Raw genomic sequence first — 20736 nt, 5'->3', positions numbered from 1 at the left:
GACAGGGGCACTTCTCTGGCATTCTCCACCTCAAACACGTCAGAGAGCGAACAGTAGCATCCTTAGAGTCTTCTTCCTCTGAACTTTACTTTATACTGTGGTGCAAACAGCTCTTACGTTTCTGTGACAAAGAATCATATTTGCATCGCTTTAGGTCTTTTAGCTCGAAGTATTTCACCTCAAATGAAAAGTTAGTGCATTTTTTACAAGGATTAAGTTGCTGGCCTTGGGGCCAGTGTTGCTCAGTTGGTTGGGCACCATCCTATGCACCGAAAGGTTGCCAGTTCCATTCCCGGTCAGGGCACATGCCTGGGTTGCAGGCTCCATCCCTGGTAGGGGGCCTGCAGGAGGCAGCTGATTGATGGTTCACTCTTACATCGATGTTTTTCTCTCTCTCCCCCTTTCCCTTCCTCTCTCTCTAAAAATCAATTATATATATATATACATACATACACACACACACACATACTGACCGCAACTTGCCCTTTAGCAGATGACAACAGGGGATTCTGAAGCTTTTTTTTCTAAAAATATATATAATGAAGCAGCTGTTTTCTCCATAACGGTTTCTGCAGAGCTCCTGCACCAGCGTACCAGGTGGTACGGTTTCCACGGGTCCTGGGTGGGCAGCAGCACCTGACACAATGGGCACTCCCTTCCCCCCCCTTACCGAGCACATGCACATCAGTGACTGACGCCAACACTGTGATTTTAAGGAAATGGGCAAAATGCGAAGGGACAGCAGCGCCATCACAGCTCAGTAACATGCCATTCCCTCAGCCGCTATAGACAGAATTAATTATTTGGGGGTGGTTAGAAATCCCTTGCATTTGGCATTGACACTCGCTGTTTCCCTGCTTGGTTCTGGAGTAAGAAGGGGAATGGGTGTGGTTTTTAAACCCTCATTTAACTCCAGCCGAAATCACCTTTGTGGGCAGTCTTCCAGAACTGGTTTGGCTAGAGCAGGACTCCAAGGCTGGAGATAGGGTTGTCTCCTGGCCCCCCAGCCTGGCTCTTGGGGCGGCAGGAGCTGACGTTGTGAATGCTGCCCGTGCCCAGGCCAGCCAGTAGGGCAGTCTCCAAGGGCAGGTATAAACCCACTGTGTATATGTATTCTCGAGTTTAAATAGATTGTACATATCGGAATGTAAATGAACTGTAAAACAGCAATCTCTATTTTTCTTGACAATGACATAGCAGTATATATTTGTTACACACGCTTGTATACTCCTCAGTAGCCATTTTGATATTTTGTACAGATAAGTTGATTAAATATTTTATGGATAAATCTGCTCCTGACTGGTCTTTGGAGAACAACCTTTTTGGGGCTTGTTATTCTGTGTCAGATGCTCGGCCCGGAGGACAGTGTCAACCACGCAGGCACCGGACGACTGCATGAAAGCTGGGCCACCCGGGATCTCTGGGTCCACCAGTCCTCACGCTGGTCATTCCCCCTCCAAGCAGCTCAGGCTGGGTCCTGTGACTTGTGTGATGCCAGATAAGACCCGACACGGCCCCACGCTCTACGTGCCACTGCAGGGTTCGGGGGGAGGGGCCGACACGCAATGAAGGTTTTCTCTTTGGAAAGTGAAGAGGTCACCTCTAAGGAGTGAGTGCTGCCACTGCCAGCAGCTGGTGTGCGCGTGTGTGTGCGCGCGTATGCGTGTGTGCGCACGTGTGTGTGCGTATGCGTGTGTGTGCATGTGTGTGGTGCAGAGCTGCTCTGAGTGCACACAGCCTGCTGCCCTGGGACCTCAGTTCAGAGCGGGAGTGCCCTCCGCAGGCCGTACAGTTGTGCCTCTGAGATCCGAAGCCCCAGGCCCAGCCATGGCCACCTCCTCTGCAAGGCCGACGGTGGAGCTTAGGGACACCAGCAGGCCCTGCAGCTTCGGCAGGGTCCTTTCGCTCAGCACTCTTCCAGACAAGTACAAGGATCCTCGCCCGGGGACACGGCCTGGATCCTGAGGCATCGCTCCCAGACCGGGCGGCAGGGGACCCTCCGCACAGCTTGCCGCCGCCATCGGCCCACAGTGACTTTTCCTACAGGTGACAGGAGAGCCTTCATCTGTTCCGTACGCATTTCTGGGAGAGGGTTAGTGACGGAGCAGCGGCTGTGGGAAGGTGACAGTTCTTGCCCTCACAAGGACCTGCTGCCAGGATGGCCCTGCGGGATGTGGGTGGGGCCTGTGTGACCCAGCACTTGGCAGAGCGATGGCAGCATGTGCCCGTCCTGTGTGCTCCAGTGTCCCCGAGGGCTAATGCCAGTCCCTGCGGCCACGTGTCTTTCTCTGGGGAAAAGCTCAACGGATCTGCTCCCTTTTTGTTCCTTCATTTCATTACTACTAATTAAAGGAGTCTCTTTGGGATAAAAAGTATGTTCCCCTTTAACCAGCTCATAGGTAGGAACGATAATTGTATAAGCTCTATGACCCTGCCATCAAAAAGTATAGTCTTGCCCGGCAGGCGTGGTTCAGTGTTTGAGCGTCAACCTATGAACCAGGAGGTCAAAGTTAAATTCCCGGTCAGGGCACATGCCCTGGTTGTGGGCTTGAATCCCAGTGTGGGACGTGCAGGAGGCAGCAGATCACTGATTCTCTCTCATCAGTGATGTTTCTATCTCTCTCGCCCTCTTCCTTCCTCTCTGAAATCAATAAAAATATATTTTAAAAAAAGTGTAGTCTTGTCATGCTTTGCTTATAACAACCCTCGGTCAGCTCTTTGTTTTCTTATTTTCCAGTCTCTACTTGACCCAGCTGGCATTCTGTGGTTAGAGGGAGAAAGGAAAGTCGGGTGGGGGGCATTTACATTACCCTACTTCCCAAACACGGATGGAGCGCGTCTGAAAGGCCCTGCGATGCCTGATGTGGAGACTGGCTTCTCACCCCCTCCTTCTCCCCTTTTGCCTGAGGCCTGATCACTTCCAAGGAGGTGGGGGCAAAGATGAGGACCGCTGAGGACAGGGTTGCCTGCCCGGGTCACGGATGCGCCTGCTCCTGTGTCCGGGAATGCCACCTACTCTCTGCTCAGGAGGCACGGTGATGGGGAGAAACCCGTCCATTGCGACGTGTCACCAGCGCGGAGCCACCGGGAGTCTGTGGGCGTCTGCTGAGCCCTAATCACATGCAGGTGCGTGGCCGTCAGCGGTGGCCACAGAGGAGGCCCAGATGTTCCCGGCCAGCGGGGAGATTTGCAGAGGCGGATCCCAGTCCCTCCATGAGGGAGGGAGCCCTGCAGGTGCACCCGTACCCCTGGCTGCGACGGACGCCCAGTCACAGGGTCACATTCCCCTTCCCGGGAAGAGGAATTTTCCCAGGGACTTACCCAGCAAGGAAGGCTGTCCGGGCGTGGGGAGGTCAGCGCAGGCCCCTCGGCCACAATGTCTGAGGAATGCACCAGAAAATGAAAACACAGGGTGTCCCAGAGCACAGTCTCCTGTATTGTGGATGTAATTCACACTTGGGGGGCTGCCTGGGGTTAGTGCTCCACAAACAATAACCACATATTTGGTAGTTGCTAATCCCCAGACGCCACAGCTTTTCTAATCTTCCATGGGAGAATGGAAGCAACAGTTGCAGCCTGAGGGGGACAAGAATGGGCCATGAGGTATAGTGGCCTTGCTTTCCTGTCACCCCCCCCCACCCCCCCGCCCCGCCCGAACCTGTGACTGACCCTCGCATCCTCCGTCCGCAGGCACACTTTCTCCGAATGCACTGTCCGAGGCGTTTCCCACCCCTGAAAACGGACCTCTTACACCTTCCCTTCTTTTAAAACTACTCACTTATATCCCGCCACCTACTCTTCACTTCCCTGCCGACCTGTCTCTCTTTTGCCCCTCTTCTGACTCCCTTCCTAACCCTCCATGCCTGCCAGGCTGCCCACGGTTGCCTCCAGGAGGCAGCATGAGGCCGTGCAAAGAAGGGGGTGAAGGCCGGCTCTGGAGTGGAGGCCTGCATTGCATCCCAGCTGTCAATCTTGAGCAAGTCACTTACCTTTGCACCTGTGTGGTCACCTGTGATGTGAGTATAACCATAACCTCGAAGGGCTGTGAGGCCTAAAGGGGACACCCTGAAAGTGGGGCCCTCACTCTTCCTTCCCCACACCTAGCCAGGTTCGCCCTGTCCTTCTGGCACTGGGAGCAGCCTGCCCCCATCCCTCAGGAGCTGCTCTTAGAACCGTGGCAGGCAACCCAGAGCCTCTGTGACCTCACCCGCCCTGCTCTGGACGCCTCGCGTCTGTGGAGGAGGACAGACCCATGTCCCGCATCGGCCCCCCTCACCGGGACCCATGAGATCACTCACCGACATCTCCGTGGGGCGCAGGCAGGAACCTGTCCCCTTGGAAGTAGACAGCTTCTGACCTCCGACTCCTGCAGGAGGGCCTCGGCCTTAAGGCTTCAGAGATGATTTGTTCACAGCACAGTTTCACATGTGGGTAGTTCCAGCCACGGATGGCTCCTGAAACCCGTCCCCAAGGGAAGAAGGAGCCAAGTACAAGAGAAGGCCAGGAACAAAGGTGGTGTCTATTGTTACTTAAGAAATGCTTGGCTTCCCACACCTCTTCTAAGTGGACTGTAAGCCCCCTGAGGTGATGGTGGAGCATCCTGGGCTGTGTGTGCTGGAGGCCTGCATGGCCGGGGGGGCCAGAAGGCTGAGCCAGTTGAGCAAGCATCTCCCCTCACCCCGCACAATGAACCAGAGATGCAAAGACTGCAAGAACGAAGTTTCAGGCTGCGTGAAACTGCAGAAACTGAGCTATCACGGGGTCCGCCACTGCACCAAAGAGAAGAGAGAGTGAAAGAAAAACAAATTTCCTTTAGGTACCATTTTATAGAGCATCGACCCTAAGTCAGACAGGATGCTCGATGCCATATGCACAACCTCCTCTGCCCACATTTAAAACAAACAAAACCCTCCCCAAATCCCAAATCCAAAACCTGAAGCAAGTACTTTCATAGACGAAGAGATGGGTGGGGGTGGAGGTGGGGACTGGGGGAAACTCGGGGAGCGGTTCAGGGAGGCTAAGCCTATGGGACATCACAAACCTATGAAAGGGCAGAAGCAGGATTTGAAGTCCGGTCTCCATTTACTGCTTAGAACAGGGGTCCTCAAACTATGGCCCGCAGGCCACATGTGGCCCGCCAGAAACATTTATCGGGCCCGCCGGGTGTTTTTGCCGCCGCTGCCTGTTGCTTAGCAGCTGACTAGTTTTTTTAAACTATAGTCCGGCCCTCCAATGGTCTGAGAGACAGTGAACTGGCCCCCTGTTTTAAAAGTTTGAGGAACCCTGGCTTAGAAAAAGAAATTCACTTTCTGGAAAAGAAGCAATGAGAGACAGACACAAAAGGAGAGAACCTGCTTTTATTCAAATAATTACTTTTACAAATTTCAAAACCATCTGGAATTGACACAAAGGTTGCTAGTAAAATGCAGGGAACATATTCCCTCGGAGCCATCTGAGTGAGCGGATCAGTGCATCTCAACGCATACAGGGCCTTCTGCTTCCCCACGTCCCAACCCCTGCACACCCCTTCCTCCCAGCTCAGCTTTAGACCCCATTCGAGTCGAGCAAATCGTCCCAACAACGGTTTTGTCATAAAAACATCGGGTCCAGAACCAGGTGTTGCTGTATATTGTCATGTCTCCTTAGTGTCCTTTACTCTGGAATTAATTTTTTGGATTTTAGTTAATCCTCACCAGAGGGTATTTTTTTCCATTGCTTTTCAGAGAGAGTGGAAGGGAGGAAGGGGGAAGGGGGGAGTGAGAGACAGAAACATCAATGTGAGAAGGACACATCGACAGGCTGCCTCCCTCAACCACCTTGACCAGGGGGCGGGAAGCAAACCCACAACCCAAGTATGTGCCCTTGACCGGGAATTGAACCGGTGACCCTTCAGTGCGTGGGCCGACACTCTAACCACTGAGCACACCAGCCAGGGCTGGAAATGAATTTAATTTTGATACAATGTAGGATAAAGAAGAATCAAGCCTTTGGAGGTCACTGGCTGCCCAGGGGTTGAGCGGGGGAGCAGACGGCGAGGGCCCTGGCCACCTTGGACATCAGACCACGAGAGCCACAGGGGCTGGCTGCCTTTGGAGAGCCCCTCCCACGGCCCAGAGCAGACTGAGAACCGAGGGCACCAGGTAACCTGAACGAAGTTAAATCTTTGACAAGGACCACCCATGTGGCTGACTGGGGCCTATACGCAGAAATGCTTCTGGAAAAATAGACTTTATCCACCACTTATCAATATTAGTCTTTTATTTTCACTATCATGACAATATTTATTATTATTATTATTATTGCCAATCTTGATCTAGATACTCTTGGTCAGGGATTGTGCTAAATGCTTTCATGTTGTCATCTTCTTTAATTCTTCCAACAATCGGAGGCAGGCATTGTTATTAATTCTATCTTACAAATGAGGACAGCGAGGCACCGAGAAACCAGATGAAGTTGCCTAAAAATCACACTGAAGGCCAGGTCTCAGAGTTCACCTACCTTATCCCCTCCTACCTGCATGGAAACATGCAGTCTTTTGTTTAATTCCTAATGAAATAAAATGAACTTCATTCTCCTGAAATCTGATCCTTCCTTCTCTAAGACAAATACTGAGAAGAGAGGCTTTTCGGCTTCCCAGGGAGACTTTGACCCGAGTCTACCTCAGAGAACTGTGCAGCTGGTACCCCTCCTCCCCCAGCACACGGCCACCAGGCCAAGCAAGCTCATGAGCGCTGGTAAAGCATTTATTTCAAAAAGTTATTTGGTGCTTAGACGATAAACAGGAAATAAGAGCCAGTAATACTTTACTTTATCATTTCGCTTTTAAACAGTTTTTAAGTTCTGAAGAACAAAATGAGATACAATTTCATCCACGTGGGCTTTTGGAACAGAGGCATGTGGAATAGTGACACTGAGAGAAGCTGGGATGCTAGGCTGCATTTCCGTGGGTACGATCCTCCCAGGACTTGCTGAAGGGCTCAAGTTCATACCACTGAGCGTCTCCTGTCTGCCAGGCACGTTGGAGCCACAAGTCCCAGCTGCTAACACCAGAATCTAGAACAAGCATGTCAAACTTGCCATGCTAACACGGTGTCAGAGGTTGCCACAGAGGAGGCCCAGATGTTCCTGGCTGAACGGGCCAAATAAACGAGGCATGTGGCCCACGGGCCGTGAGTTTGACATGCTTGGTCTAGAAGGCCTCCCACGCAGATGCCCTGAGGAGGCAGTGTGCAGCCTGAGCCAGTGGCCTGTGTGTGCCCGGCTCCTCTTTGGAGCCAAGAGCACTCCTTGCCTGGAACTTGGATCCTTCTTGTCCAAAAAGTCATTTGCTCTGACGCAGAGGCCCTGGCTGCTAGCAGCTTGTCCAACACTCACCACGGGGTTGGCAGCACATCAGGGCTGCCTCTGCCATCAGGGGGCTTCAGGTTTTGAGGGGAAGGCCAACGCCACATTGTCCAAAGCCCGAGGGATTTCCCCCGGAGAAAACCTAATGCTTCTGATGCAAGACTCACTGCGAGGTGTTGGCTCCTGGCCCAGGATGAGCTGATTTGGGGGAAGGCAGCAATGCTGTTAGCCACCCTGGGCCAGAGAACACGCTGCTTCTCTCCTGGACCTCAAGGTGTCCGGAGAAGGCAAATTTACATAATTAAATGGCTAATTTTGGTTCATTAGTAAAAACAATTTCTTCCCAACTAATATGCTAATGCGGAAACGGAACTATCATTTACGGTTATGCTCTATTGAGCAATTTAAGGATGCCCTTTTGGAAAGTACTTACTAGGAGGTTGTCAGAAGAATCGTAATATAGCTAAGGCTCTCCTCAATGCCTAGCACAGTGCCTGGCTCACTGCTTGGTCCTCAGTGGAGTTCCATTGAAGAAATTCACAGAGGGGACAACTGATGGTAGGTCCGGGCTGATGAGAGGCAGTCGGGCCTCCCCAACCTTGCTCTAGGGGAGAGGAGCTGGCAAAGGAGCTCCCCACCCGGCAGGCCCAGGCTCGGCACGGAGCTGGCTGGCTGTCGTGTGGCTGGAGGCATAGCCAGGATCCTTCCAGCTTAGCCAGTTAGTTGAGCAGAGGGATGCCTGGCAAACTTTATTCTGGCTGATGCACATGGACCAGGAATCACACTCCTCAGGGAAGCTTCCCAGAAACGGACGGACACAGGCAGTGCCTGCCTGCCCCGATGCTGGCTCTGTGTGGGGCTGTGCCCGGGTGGCCAGACAAAAGGCTGACGTGGCGATTTGTGACGTAGGTCTGCAGGCTGTCCTGGTAGTGATGGTCTCGGCAAGACCCAGGCAAGGTTAGTTTGGGCTGCTCTTCGGCTTCTGTCCTGAGGGAGACTCAGGTCCCCTGGCAAGATGCACTGCACACCAGACGCTCCCTGACCTCTTATGTTTCCTAGTAGGCATTTCCTAACCTCCCCTAGCAGAGCCTCCTCTACAACGTACGTCAGTTAGAATCACTGCATTTAGCCTTCCTCTGGTCTGCAAGGGCCCTGCCCACCAAGACAAGCTGCATGGCGCCCCTGGGCAAACATCAGAGACCTGTTAGGCCACTGTGCTCCTGAGCCTCGGAAAACATGCGGTTGGACCTATGGAATATTTCGTCACCTGTGTTTACTGCAGCCAGTAGCGTGGGACGTTGGGAGTGGGTAGTTTTTAAGCCAAGAGGGTTTCACTTTTTTCTCTTTTCCATAATCAAACACCGAAATTAAGCATTGACCTACGGAGTCTACTAGTTACTACTGAGAGTCAGTGCACCATGGTCCCTATGCACCAGCTGTCAGTCTTTGCTTCCTTATGTCGCGATGTCCACTTTGGACAGGTCATCCTTCAGCCAGTCCGCGACCATGTCAGCCATTTCCTGGTATGAACGGAGGATGAAAGCATGAGCTATTTTTTTCTCACAGAGCCGAATATCTCCTTCTGGGAAATCTTTCTTTATGTCTTCATAGTACTTTGTTGGACACCAAGCATCTATAGTTCCGTAGTAAAACGTAAGCTAAAAGACAAGACAAGAACATGGATTAGAAAACACTTTCCCCTCCCAGCACAGATAGGACACCAGCAACTGGCAAGCAACCTGCTTTACCAGCCCCGAGCCTGGCCCTGGGAGCCGGTCCCAAGGCTCCCTCCAGAGAGTAGCTCTCTCAAGGCTGGGAGCCTTCACGGCTGTGGGAGTGAATTAAAAGGCATCTGATGGGAAGAAACCCATGTAGGGAGAGCCTTGTGTGACAGACCACCCACGAGCCACGGAAAGGACTCGCCAGCAAAGTCGTGTATGTGGAGGCTGGGCTGGCCACTGGAGAGATGGCAGAGAGAGCGGGAAGAGTTATCGAGACAAAATCACTGCCGAGTGACTAGTGACCATACATCACACACTTAATAGTTTCCATACAGCCACATGGTAGGCACATGGGACATGTTTGTTGGATGCATGCAAAGATGAATCAGACAGACTCAGGCTTCTCCATGAGGCAGGTGAAATGTGACCAGAACCCCAAGCGTGTCTGTGACATTTCCACAAATAGGCTCGTATGGCAGGAGTGTATGTTGATTCGGTGGGGAGGTGTTATAATCATACTTTGGAGACAGCGAGCAGGCTGGATGGAGACAGAACCTCCTGTGAGGCATTACTAAGATTGATCTATATCTGCCCATGACACACATACACACGTATACGTTTGTACACACATACAAACGTGTATATATGTACACATGCATGTGTACATGTGTATGGGTTCGTGCACACATATATGTGTATATATAAGTACATATATAAACATGTATATTTATGCACACATACACTTATAATAAATACATACATATGTGTCTAGCTTTAGGCTGTTCTTCACTAAAAACTATGTTCTAGTTCTGCATTTCTAAAACAAAAAGGCAACAAAAGTGATATCTTATTCAGAATGGCACATAGTGGACATCTATACCAAAAAAAGAACTAAGTCTTAAGGACCCTATGCATCTGTTATAACCGAAAAACAAACAAAACACCAGTTATGCCTGGCTCCAGCCCTTAAGTGGCCAGTCACACCCACTTGTAGTTTCCATAATGTATCAAATTCCCTCACTCAAACCCTTATTCATTAATCTGTTCAGCAAATACTTAATGAGCATCCGCACTGTATTAAGAACCTGGGAAACAGATAATAAGACGCAGTTTCTGGTGGGGGAAGCCTAGAGGCACCACGTACATAGGCAACCTCAGAGCCCAGATGAGGGATGCTGGCAGGAAGCAGTGGCCAGGAAAATGTTCCCCAGAGAGTTGATGCCCGATTTGAGTCTTCAAGTTGGGGGAACACACTGTGGGGAGCAGGCAAGCAAAGTAAAGAGTCTGAAGGAGCATGGCATGCTTGGGAATTTAAAGTTATTACATATGGCTGGAATGTAGGATGGTGGAGATAAGACCAGCAAGGCAGAGAGACAGGGTCATGAACTTCTATATTGTGCTAAGGAATTTATTGGAGTGACATTGGTTAATAAAATTATATAGGTTTCAGGGGCACAATTCTATAATACATCATCTGTATATTGTATTATGTGCTTACCAACCCAAGTCAAGTCTCCTTCCATTACCATTTATACCCACTTACCCTCTCCTACCTCCCTCCACTGAAAGGGCCCTCTGGTAACCACCATATTGTTGTCTGCCTATGAGGTTTCCCCCTTAATCCCTTCACGTTTTTCACCCTGCCCCAGATACCCACTCCCCTCTGAGAATGGTCAGTGTGTTCTCTGTATCTATTTCTATTGTTTGTTTATTTTGTTCATTAGAGTCCACATATGAGTAAAATCACATGGTACTTGTCTTTCTCTGATGGCCTAACTACTACTTGAAACATCTCCAATGGGAGGTCCAGTTTGGTAAGCCTCAGCATTGGGAGATGCTACACCTTCCCGTGTGTGAAGGAGTCAGCCAGGTGAGCACGAGTTATACATGGATTACTGTGTGGGATACCTTCGGGATCAAGAGACCAGTCATGTCCAAGTTGTTATGGGGTGCACACGGCCCACGGCAGGCACAAGGAACTTGATGCCCAAGTTGGTGGAGGAGTCTAGATTCCCAAGTATGCCTCTGATTTTCTCTCTCGACCCTCCTTGACCAGTAACCACTGAGAGTGTATTTGGTTAAATCTCTAAGTCCGGTGGGGTAATGTCTTTGTTTTTCAAATTCTTCTTCAGGCCTCAGTGACTGAAGGGCTCGCTATGAAAATCTTGGCTTCCAAGTAACAACACATGGTTACTTCTAATGTCTTTACATACATTGGCTCAAGATACTTCCTGTTCCCTATAGATTATTAGTCACAGGCAATTGATCTGAACAGTGGACTCTGCATCTTTAATCCTAAACAGGAAACTAAAAAAGCATGGGGTGTATGGAGGTAGTAGGGGAAGGGAGGACAGGTGAAGCAGAAAGAGAACTGGACACCAAGGCACGGTGGTTAAAAGCGTACACTATTAGGATGTCAACATGTAAAGACGCGTCACAACAGATAAGGACGAACTGATGGAAACTGAAAGCAATGTGCCAGGCTCTGTGCTCAGCTCTGTACACACTGAGTCCTAATTGTAATATTATTATAATATTTGGGGAAGGTATTTTACGTACAAGGAAACTGAGGCTCAGAGAGACCGACTTGCTTACATTGAAACAGTGAGTTGTAAAGCTGGGCTACATAAATCCAGAGACAGCATCCCTGATCAGCACCTTTCACTACTGCTTACAATCAACAACGCACTGATCAATGTCATTAAAACACAAAACCTGAAGCCCAGGAGGTCTGACACCAGATGTGAAAACCGACCATCGACGGTGGCACAAATGCGACTGCCTTTACTTAACGTCTCCGTAGGTCTGTGTAGTTCTGGGCGCTGCCTGCCACGGGGCGAAGAACGCTGTGAAATACTGGAAATGTTAACCAAGAATCTCAGGCTATCAGCAGAATGTCTACATTCAGAGGCTGATAAGAAAAGTGATTTCCCGTAGGTTACTTCTCCCTGGCACTTGCTTTGATATGCATGGGAACTGATAAAAGTCACACATTACTGAGATGGAAATTACTGTGCTCCCAAAGTGCTGTCATATTAAGTAATCCATTTCTCTATTAAATACAGTTTAATTTTCCCAGTCCGAGATTGGGATTCCCGGGAAGTGGTTTGCTTTCCTCGTGCGCTTTCGGCAAGAGGTGGGATTAGGGCTACTCTGGTCTCGGTGCTCACCACGTTATTTATCTTCCTTTCACTCCCCAGGCTACCCCTGTGGGGACATGGCCCTGCTAAACAGCCCCTGCAGACTGCTGCAGCCGCCGCCACACAGAACCCGCATCTGCCGTTCCTCCTGTTCTATTTTCTTTTTCTTTTCACTTTTTGCTCCTGAAACTGACAGAGTCACCAACGACTCTAGACTTATCTCCATCTGGTGGTGGCTAAGTGGTTGAAATTCATGGAATTAGTACATGCCACATGCTCTGGCACCATATGTATACGAGTGATGGCGTGATATTTTTGGAACAGCTGCATGGTTTAATGAAATTAAACCATTTCACTGTTGACAAAAGGAGGCACAGTAACTTACCCAAGGTCATCTAAGTAGCAAGTGGCAGAGATGGAGCCTAAAGCTCAGGCTGTGGCTCTCAGGACTCTGTTCCCCAGTATACAGCACGCCCCCCGCCCCAATCACGCTCCACCAGAGAACTCTTGGGTAGGCTAACATAAGTGCCACGACGAAGCTCTCAAGGTCAAAGTGACTCAGATATTTCCAGGATGATTCTGACATTTGGAACAGGCTTCACATTAAACAGGCAGAACTAACACAATCGGTTTCAGAGCGAGGCCTGGCGGCAAGGCAGTCCTGGTGAGCTGGTCCTGGGCGCGCTCCTTACGCTCCACTGAGCAGGACCTGCGCATGTCTGAAGGATTTGCATGCTCAGATCTGCAAACACTGCAGAGGTTTGTTCCCAAGACAACATGCACCTCTGGGCTCAGGTGGGCCGAGCAGCGTCGGGAGAGAGCCACGCAGAAGCATTCCTGTTGCTGGGGACACACTGCTCCTTCCCCACACCATGCTGTCACCCTGGCCTGGCCCTCTGGGGCCAGGGCAGCACCACTCTGCAGGCAACCCTGCCAGCGCTGCCCACCTTCAGCAGAAAGCTGTGTCCCATGTCTTGGCTGGGAGCAGCTCCAGGGCCCTGTGGACCGACCGCGACGCTCAGGTTCAGTCTGGCGGTAGCGCACACAGCTGTTTCCATAGGCCTAGGCCAAACGTGGTCACGCAGTGTAGAATTTCCCTCCTAAGTGAGTTTTAAATGAAAACTTCAAGTTTCTAAATCAAACACAAATTCACTTCCCTAGGAATGAGACACATCCCTTACAGCTCAGAACAATGACAGAGCCCGGGAACGCTGACCTCCCACTTGCCTCGGACACGCCAGGTGCCTCATAAAGCGGAGCATACCCCAGAGGCTCCCAGAAGAATTGGGGCCGGGTGGCGAAAATGTACAGGTGACTCTCTTACCCTGGTTTATTCCATCCTGGTTCTCATTCCTGTCCCTCCCCCACCACTTCCGTCTTATTCAAGAGCTCTTCTCCCTCCTCCCAACCTTCAAGCTCTGTTCCCCCAGAGCAGGCTTTAGACTATTCTCTCCCTGTACCACCGACTTCCTTAGGTCACCATGGCCCATGCTCAGGCTTCCGATATATCCTCATCACCCCCAAGTCAAACCCAGCCCAGGCCACTCTTCCAAGCTACCCATATGTCCAGCTACCTGCCAGAATGCCCACGTGACAACAGAAGTGCCCAAATGACCACTTTATCAACCATCTCCCACAACTTGCTTCTCCCCCATATTCCCTATCTTGTCACCAGATCTAATACAGAGAAATAACCATCGACTCCTCTGTTGCCATTCTCATATCCCATCAATACTAAGTGCCTTTGATTCTACAGGTCTTTAGGTCCATGCCGGTCAATGGCTAGAAGTGGTGGCGAAGTGTGTGTGTGTGTGTGTGTGTGTGTGTTTGTGCGGGCACATGCAATGTAAACTTGGATGGAAAAAAGATTACATCTTTATTTTTGCTAACTTATAATTATAATTTAGTATTTCCTTCAATTATGAATATAGGCAACAAACCACAGTAGTATTAGTAATACCTATATTTTGTCACCTATAACATTTTCAAATGACAATAAACTCATTGTAGATAACAGAAAGTAACTTATACTCATCAGTACAAATTTACCATAGTAATTTTGACTGCTATTGTATCTCATTATGTAATGTGTTAATAAAGATGTACATATGATATATATCACATATTCATTTTAAGCTATTTTGATAACTACAATATAATTTCTTTGTAATCTCATACACTTATTTTATGCACGCAATAATATTATTCAAAGAAGGGGACCATACACAAGAGCCAAAGAGACCCTGGCACAGTAAAGGCTTGGAAGCTAAGCTCTCGTGGCTTCCCCGTCCACCCACTAGGGTACATGTATTGACTGCTCACCAGGTATCACCCACTGTGCCAGGATACTGAGGGATACTGAGATGAGTAAACACAGCTCCTTCCCTCAAGGTGGGCGAGAGGGGAAGGAAGACCACTTAAATACTGTGTGATGAATGTAACACCAGAACTTGACAGAGGGAGGGAGCCATGGGGACCAAGGGAGGGACATCTAACCAAAACCAGAGCCCAGGGAAGGCCTCTTGGAGATGACAATGGAGCCAAGTCTTAAAGGACAGGTCGGGCTTAGTCAGGTGAAGAAAGAACACAACCACCATGTCACAGGCCACAAGTAAACTCTCCTGGAAACAATGTGGGTCTGAAATACTTGCTCCAGGAAAGGGAAGTAACTTCCTGTAATGCTGAAGCACTGCATGTAGGAGGTTCGATGCTGTATATCAAGTCTCAAGACCCAGACAGGAAGGAAGGAAGGAAGGAAGGAAGGAAGGAAGGAAGGAAGGAAGGAAGGTAGGAAGGAAGGAAGGAAGGAAGATAAGAAGGGAGAGAGGGAAGGAGAAAGGAAGACAACAAGCCCAGTAGAGTTAAAAGGCCAATTTTTCTCAAGACGACAAAAAGTTCTCTTCGTGTAGACAATGAAAGCCCAGAGGCAGAAATCTGAACTTGGAACCAAAGCCTACTGATGGTCTGATAGTTTTGTGGTGGGGCTGCAGGGACTCAAAAGCCATCCACACGATGCAGTAGAGAGACTCTTTTTAGGCGAACTTTCCTGGGACTTCCTGACGGAATGGCACAAGGATGTATTTTTCGGAATTATGTTGAACACAGAATAACTGAGATACAGTGAATGATTTTTGCAACAAAATGTGTGGCTCCAAGCCTTCCCGCTGGGCAGTCCTAGGCAGGTGTGAGGTTTCCGAACGGTCACATTTGGGCTGCGGTGGGACAGAGCATCCTGAGTGGAACACCTAGACTAGGGACCTGTCTAGTCCTGGGAAGTGGTTCTCAGTGTGACTCACTGTCAAGGTGGTTGGGAAGGTGGAGTCAATGCCCACTATCTTCCTAGAACTATACGCCCTTTTGCATTTCCTTGTTTTCTCAAGCAGATGGGGACGTGAGCCGACTCCACTTTCCCCAGTATTCAGTTACAGCATGCTTCCTCTCTTTTTCATTACAGAAACAAAAAGTTCCTGTTTCTGTACCTTGTTTCACTTAGGAATTGGAACTTCGCTGTTACAAAGGCTAATCAATGAATTGCGAGGCAGTTTTGCCCCATTAAACAAACCAATGCCCTGCTTCCCCCAATTCCACCAGTACATTTAACGCTATCTTAAAACCAAAACAAAGCCAGTCCCGTAGCTGGGAAAGTTTATTTCATGACTGACTGTTAATGTTGACCTTGAAACGCCTGCCATCTAGCATTCTATCCCCATGTTTCTCCCACGAAAAGTTTCAGTAAACTTACAGTCCTGACACGCAGTTACCACGAGCAGGCCTCTATCTGGGAATGATTACGCCTGCATATGGATTTAACTTAGGGCAGGAATAAGTTAGCACCTGCCTTTGACCTCTTTTTGAGCACAGCATACAAAGGGAATCCAGGAACGATGAGTATTTTACAGCAGCTGGCTCCCACAGGTGGCAGGATGGGCTTGGACTCACGAGGGTCGAGTCAGTCAGCAAGTGTGAGATTTGGAAGCGAGCATCTGCCAGTCTTATTATTAACTGGGAGTTGAGTTGTTTTTATGAACTTCCAGCCTTGAGAACTTAAATGCATTTCTGAAACAAATTCATTTATAATTTAATGGCAAAACAAAATCCTGTTTTTCTTGTAGTTTCACATCCTTCAATGGCTGAAAACAAGTTGAAAGCCCTGGAGACAGGTCCTTCTGAGGCCCCAACCTCCCCGTTCAGCTTGTGGGGGTTTCCTTCTGGATCCAAAATTTCAATCTCTATGCAACTGCTATTCGAGAAATATGATGACCACCATGGCCAAAGACAAACACAAACTGGCATCTCAAAAGTCCTCTCTGGGTGATTCTATCACAGATCAATATTGTGAAAAATAATTTTTTTAAGTGTTTTTATTGATTTCAGAGAGGAAGGCAGAGGGAGAGAGAGATAGAAACATCAATGATGAGAGAGAATCATTGATTTGCTGCCTCTTGCACACCCCTTACTGGGGGAATCAAGATTGCAATGTGGGCATGTGCCCTGACCAGGAATTGAACCCTGACCTCCTGGTTCAACCACTGAGCCACACTGGCTGGGAGTGAAACTGTTTTTTTAAGTCAAATGTCTCAAAGTTTATGAAGGGACTATAAACCCATATAAACCCAGTAGGTTTCCCTTGCAGACAGTAGGCTCCTGGGCCTGTAAGATGGCTCTGTACCAGCTCAGCACTAACCCCCAACCTCCAAGTTAGAGAGTCCAATACAAAGATAAAGGCATATGCAGAACTTAAACATTTATAGTAGCTACATTAAAAAAAAGTATAAAGGAATGGGTAAAATTATTTTCAGTAATATGTTTTACTTAACCCAACAGATCATAATATATCATTGCAACATGTAATCAATATAAAAATATTGATGAAATATTTTACTTTTTTTGGTACTAAGTTTCTGAAATCCAAGGTGAATTTCACAGGCTCAGTGCATCTCAATTTAGACTAGCCACAATAACCATGCATGGATGGACAGTGCAGCTCTACCCTACCAGGATGGACAGACAAATGATGCCATGCGAGTACCAGAGCCACCTACAGGCTAGGGTGCTTAGACCTCACAGATTCAGAGGTTGGTGCTTCCAAATGTCTGTGTGAGCTTCTAGTATTTGCTGCGGAAACTCACAAAGGCTCGATGTTTCCATCTTTGCCTTCTGCACCTGCTTGTATAGGAAACTGGTCTTGGTGTCAGCAGGGCACTCCTACTCTAATGCATTGGAGAGTAAGAAAGACAGGCTCACTGAGTCATTGGGTTGTAGTAATGTTAGTTGTCTTCCAATGTTTTACTGACATTTTAACATAACTCATTTACTCTATAAGTATTACTGAGAATCTTCTCAGGACAAGGCCCTAGGGAGGAGTATGGATTCTAAAAATAAACCCAACAAAAATAGTGTCAAAATATATTTAATTGTGCAATCAGCTTCACTTACTTTCTATGCAACATTCAACGAGAACATTAATTTTTTAAAATATATTTTATTGATTTTTTACAGAGAGGAAGGGAGAGGGATAGAGAGTTAGAAACATCGATGAGAGAGAAACATCTATCAGCTGCCTCCCACACATGTCCCACTGGGGATGTGCCCGCAACCAAGGTACATGCCCCTGACCGGAATCGAACCTGGGACCCTTCAGTCCGCAAGCTGACGCTCTATCCACTGAGCCAAACCGGTGCTGGCGAGAACATTAATTTTAACTAGACGTAGAACTCTATCTGGATCTAACCCTTGAGGCATTACAGAGATCTGAACCAATTTCAGTCTCATCTTCAGTATTTCTGCCCATTGACTTACTTCATTACAGTACTAAAGTGATTACCTTAGGTAAGTGCTCCTTTATGGTTTCATTGTCTCTCTTCACCACCTCCATCATTTCCTGGCCCCCAAGGTAGGCAACATTAGCTACATTAAAAAAAAAAAAAAAAAAAAAAAGCCAAACACTTAAAACAGACTGGACAAAACAACTGTCAAATTAATTTCAGTAAATTCCCACCCCCCCTCTTCTTTTAGCAAGTGCTCCCTGATGGGACAAGGGAGGCTCAGACAGGCATGTGAGGCAGGCAAGGTGCATGTCTCTGGAAACAAGAGCATGTCTTTCAAAAGCACCTGTGCTCACTTCACCTGGCTCTCTCATTAGCCAGTGTTAACAGGATGATGGCCCAATGTCAGGCACCACAGCAGGTAACGTGTGCAATTGTACCCAATGGATGTTTTTATGATGTAAGGATTACAAGCACAATTTTTTACAGATAAATCATTGGAAGCACACATCTTTACAGATCTTTGACAAAGGTAGCATTTCAGAAGAGCAAAAGATGGGTGGTCTGTGGTAGGCAGAATTCTATGACAGAAATATTCCTTGCCCTTCTGTAATCCCCTCCCTTTTGAGTGTGGGTAGAACCTGTGAATATGATGACACTAGAGTCCCGGTGCACAAAAATTTGTGAACTGTGGAGGGGGAGGTCCCTTAGCCTGGCCTGAGCCCTCTCACAGTCTGGGACCCCTTGGGGGATGTCCACATGCTGGCTTAGGCCTGCTCCCTGGGGGATTGCGCCTAAGCTGGCAGTCAGAAATCCATCTGGCAGCCCGGGAGCCCTTGGGGGATGTCCACTTGCCAGTGGGGAGCAGGCCTAAGCTGCAGCCGGACATCCTTAGCGCTGCTGAGGAGGTGGGAGAGGCTCCCGCCACCACCGCTGTGCTGGCAGCCGTCAGCCTGGCTTGTGGCTGAGCAGAGCTCCCCCTGTGGGATCGCACTGACCACCAGGAGGCAGCTCCTGCATTGAGCGTCTGCCCCCTGATGGTGTGTGTCATAGTGACCAGTCATTCCCAGTCGTTCTGCTGTTAGGAGGGTCAATTTTCATATTACCCTTTTATTATATAGGATAGAGGCCTGGTGCACGGGTGGGGGCTGGCTGGTTTGCCCTGAAGGGTGTCCCAGATCAGGGTGGGGGTCCTGCTGGGGTGCCTGGCCAGCCTGGGTGAGGGGCTGAGGGCCGTTTTCAGGCTGGCCACACCCCCTTCAGGGTGGGGGTCCCCACTGGGGTGCCTGGCCAGCCTGGGTGAGGGGCTGATGGCTGTTTGCAGGCTGGTCAAGCCCCCCAGCGGGGACCCTCACCCCATGGGGGTGCGGCCAGCCTGGGTGAGGGGCTGATGGCTATTTTCAGGCTGGCCACACCCCCCGGCGACCCAAGCTCCCAACTTCTCTTTTTTTTTTTCAGCACCTCCTTGAGCAGAGGCCAGGGCAGGCTAGAAGCAGGTATCTGGGATTTATTTATCTTCTATAATTGAAACTTTGTAGCCTTGAGCCCAGGGCCGGCCAGGGCAGGCGGGAAGCTTGGCTTCCTCCATCGCTGGAGGCAACCCAAGCCTCCTGCTCACTCCAGCTCTGTGGCCAATGCCATCTTAGTTGGGTTAGCTTGCATACTCGCTGATTGGCTGGTGGGTGTGGCTTGTGGGTATAGCGGAGTGGCAGAGTGATGGTTAATCTGCATCTTTCTCTTTTATTAGTGTAGATTACTCCCAGACCAAAGTACGTTTTATAGGGCAGATGACTTTAAGGAACGTTATCCTGTGCGGCCTAACCTAATCACACGAGGCCTCCAGCATCCGAGTTTCCTCTGGCTGGTGCAGGAGGGAAGCCAGAGATTCACGGCACCAAATGGGTAAGTGCACCCCTGCTGGTTTGAAGATGAAGCTCGTGTAGGAAGGGCCTGACAGTGACCTCTGGGAGCTGAGAGGGACCCCTGACTGACAGCCAGCAAGAAAAGGGGACCTCAGTCATAAAGCCATGACCTGGATTTTGCCCACAACCTGACTGAGCTCAGAAGTGGATTTTTGGACACGCAGGGGCTTAAGGGAGGCTTCTGAGAGCCAGGCAATGGTGATTCCTGAGCTGGGTGAGAGTTATGTGGGAGGCTTGCTTTATGCTCATTCATGGAGATAAACATTTATGTTTTAAGCACTTTTCTATAGTATCATTGTTGAATCAGAAAAAGTTTAAAAATTCAAATAACTTGTAAGAAATCACATTTTTAAGAGTAAAATTTTCATCAAGGAATGTATCTCACCCCACCTTTAATCCTACTCTTTTTTCCCCCCTGATAATTTCTCACCTAAGCATATTTTTTAAAAAGACAGTAGAATACCAGTTGGCCTTTCCAGTGATTGCCTCAAAGAAGTCATCTTTTTCATTCCTCAGAAATGCTCACAACACAACACAGTGATCAGAAACAATACCAAATAGAAGTGTAATTTCCTAAGGGGAAAACACATTTCTCTTGGCAAAGACTCTCAACAGCATTCCTGGAAACCAGCAGAATTCAGAGTCTCAAGCACCACAGTGAAGGAAATATCTAGAAGCAAGAGTAATGGAAACAAAAACACGAGAGACAGAATGATTTAGGAGAATCTTAATTGTTTACTTTTGTTTCATTACAAATCTAACTACAGGTGCTAAAAAAACTCACCAAAGAGTCTAATATTCTTTTGTGTTCTCTACTATCATCTGCAATATGTGTAATGGCCAA

The 20736-nt window shown here is 48.8% G+C and overlaps 1 protein-coding gene across 1 annotated transcript in view; it reads right to left on the bottom strand.

The window, feature by feature from the left end:
• Positions 1–6729: 6729 nt before the first annotated feature.
• Positions 6730–20736, bottom strand: part of LDAH (lipid droplet associated hydrolase) — an 86358-nt gene continuing 72351 nt past the window's right edge. Inside the window, exons 6-7 of the mRNA XM_081100831.1 lie at positions 18030–18112; positions 6730–9002 (exon numbers count right to left, since the gene is read on the bottom strand). Coding sequence (XP_080956957.1) covers positions 8799–9002; positions 18030–18112 — 287 coding nt within the window. The 3' untranslated portion in view covers positions 6730–8798. The remainder of the gene's footprint in view (positions 9003–18029; positions 18113–20736) is intronic.

The sequence above is a fragment of the Myotis nattereri genome, assembly GCF_964212035.1.
Source record: "Myotis nattereri genome assembly, chromosome: 10".
In the NCBI taxonomy this organism is placed as follows: Eukaryota; Metazoa; Chordata; class Mammalia; order Chiroptera; family Vespertilionidae; genus Myotis; species Myotis nattereri.
This window is presented reverse-complemented; position numbering and strand designations above follow the sequence as displayed.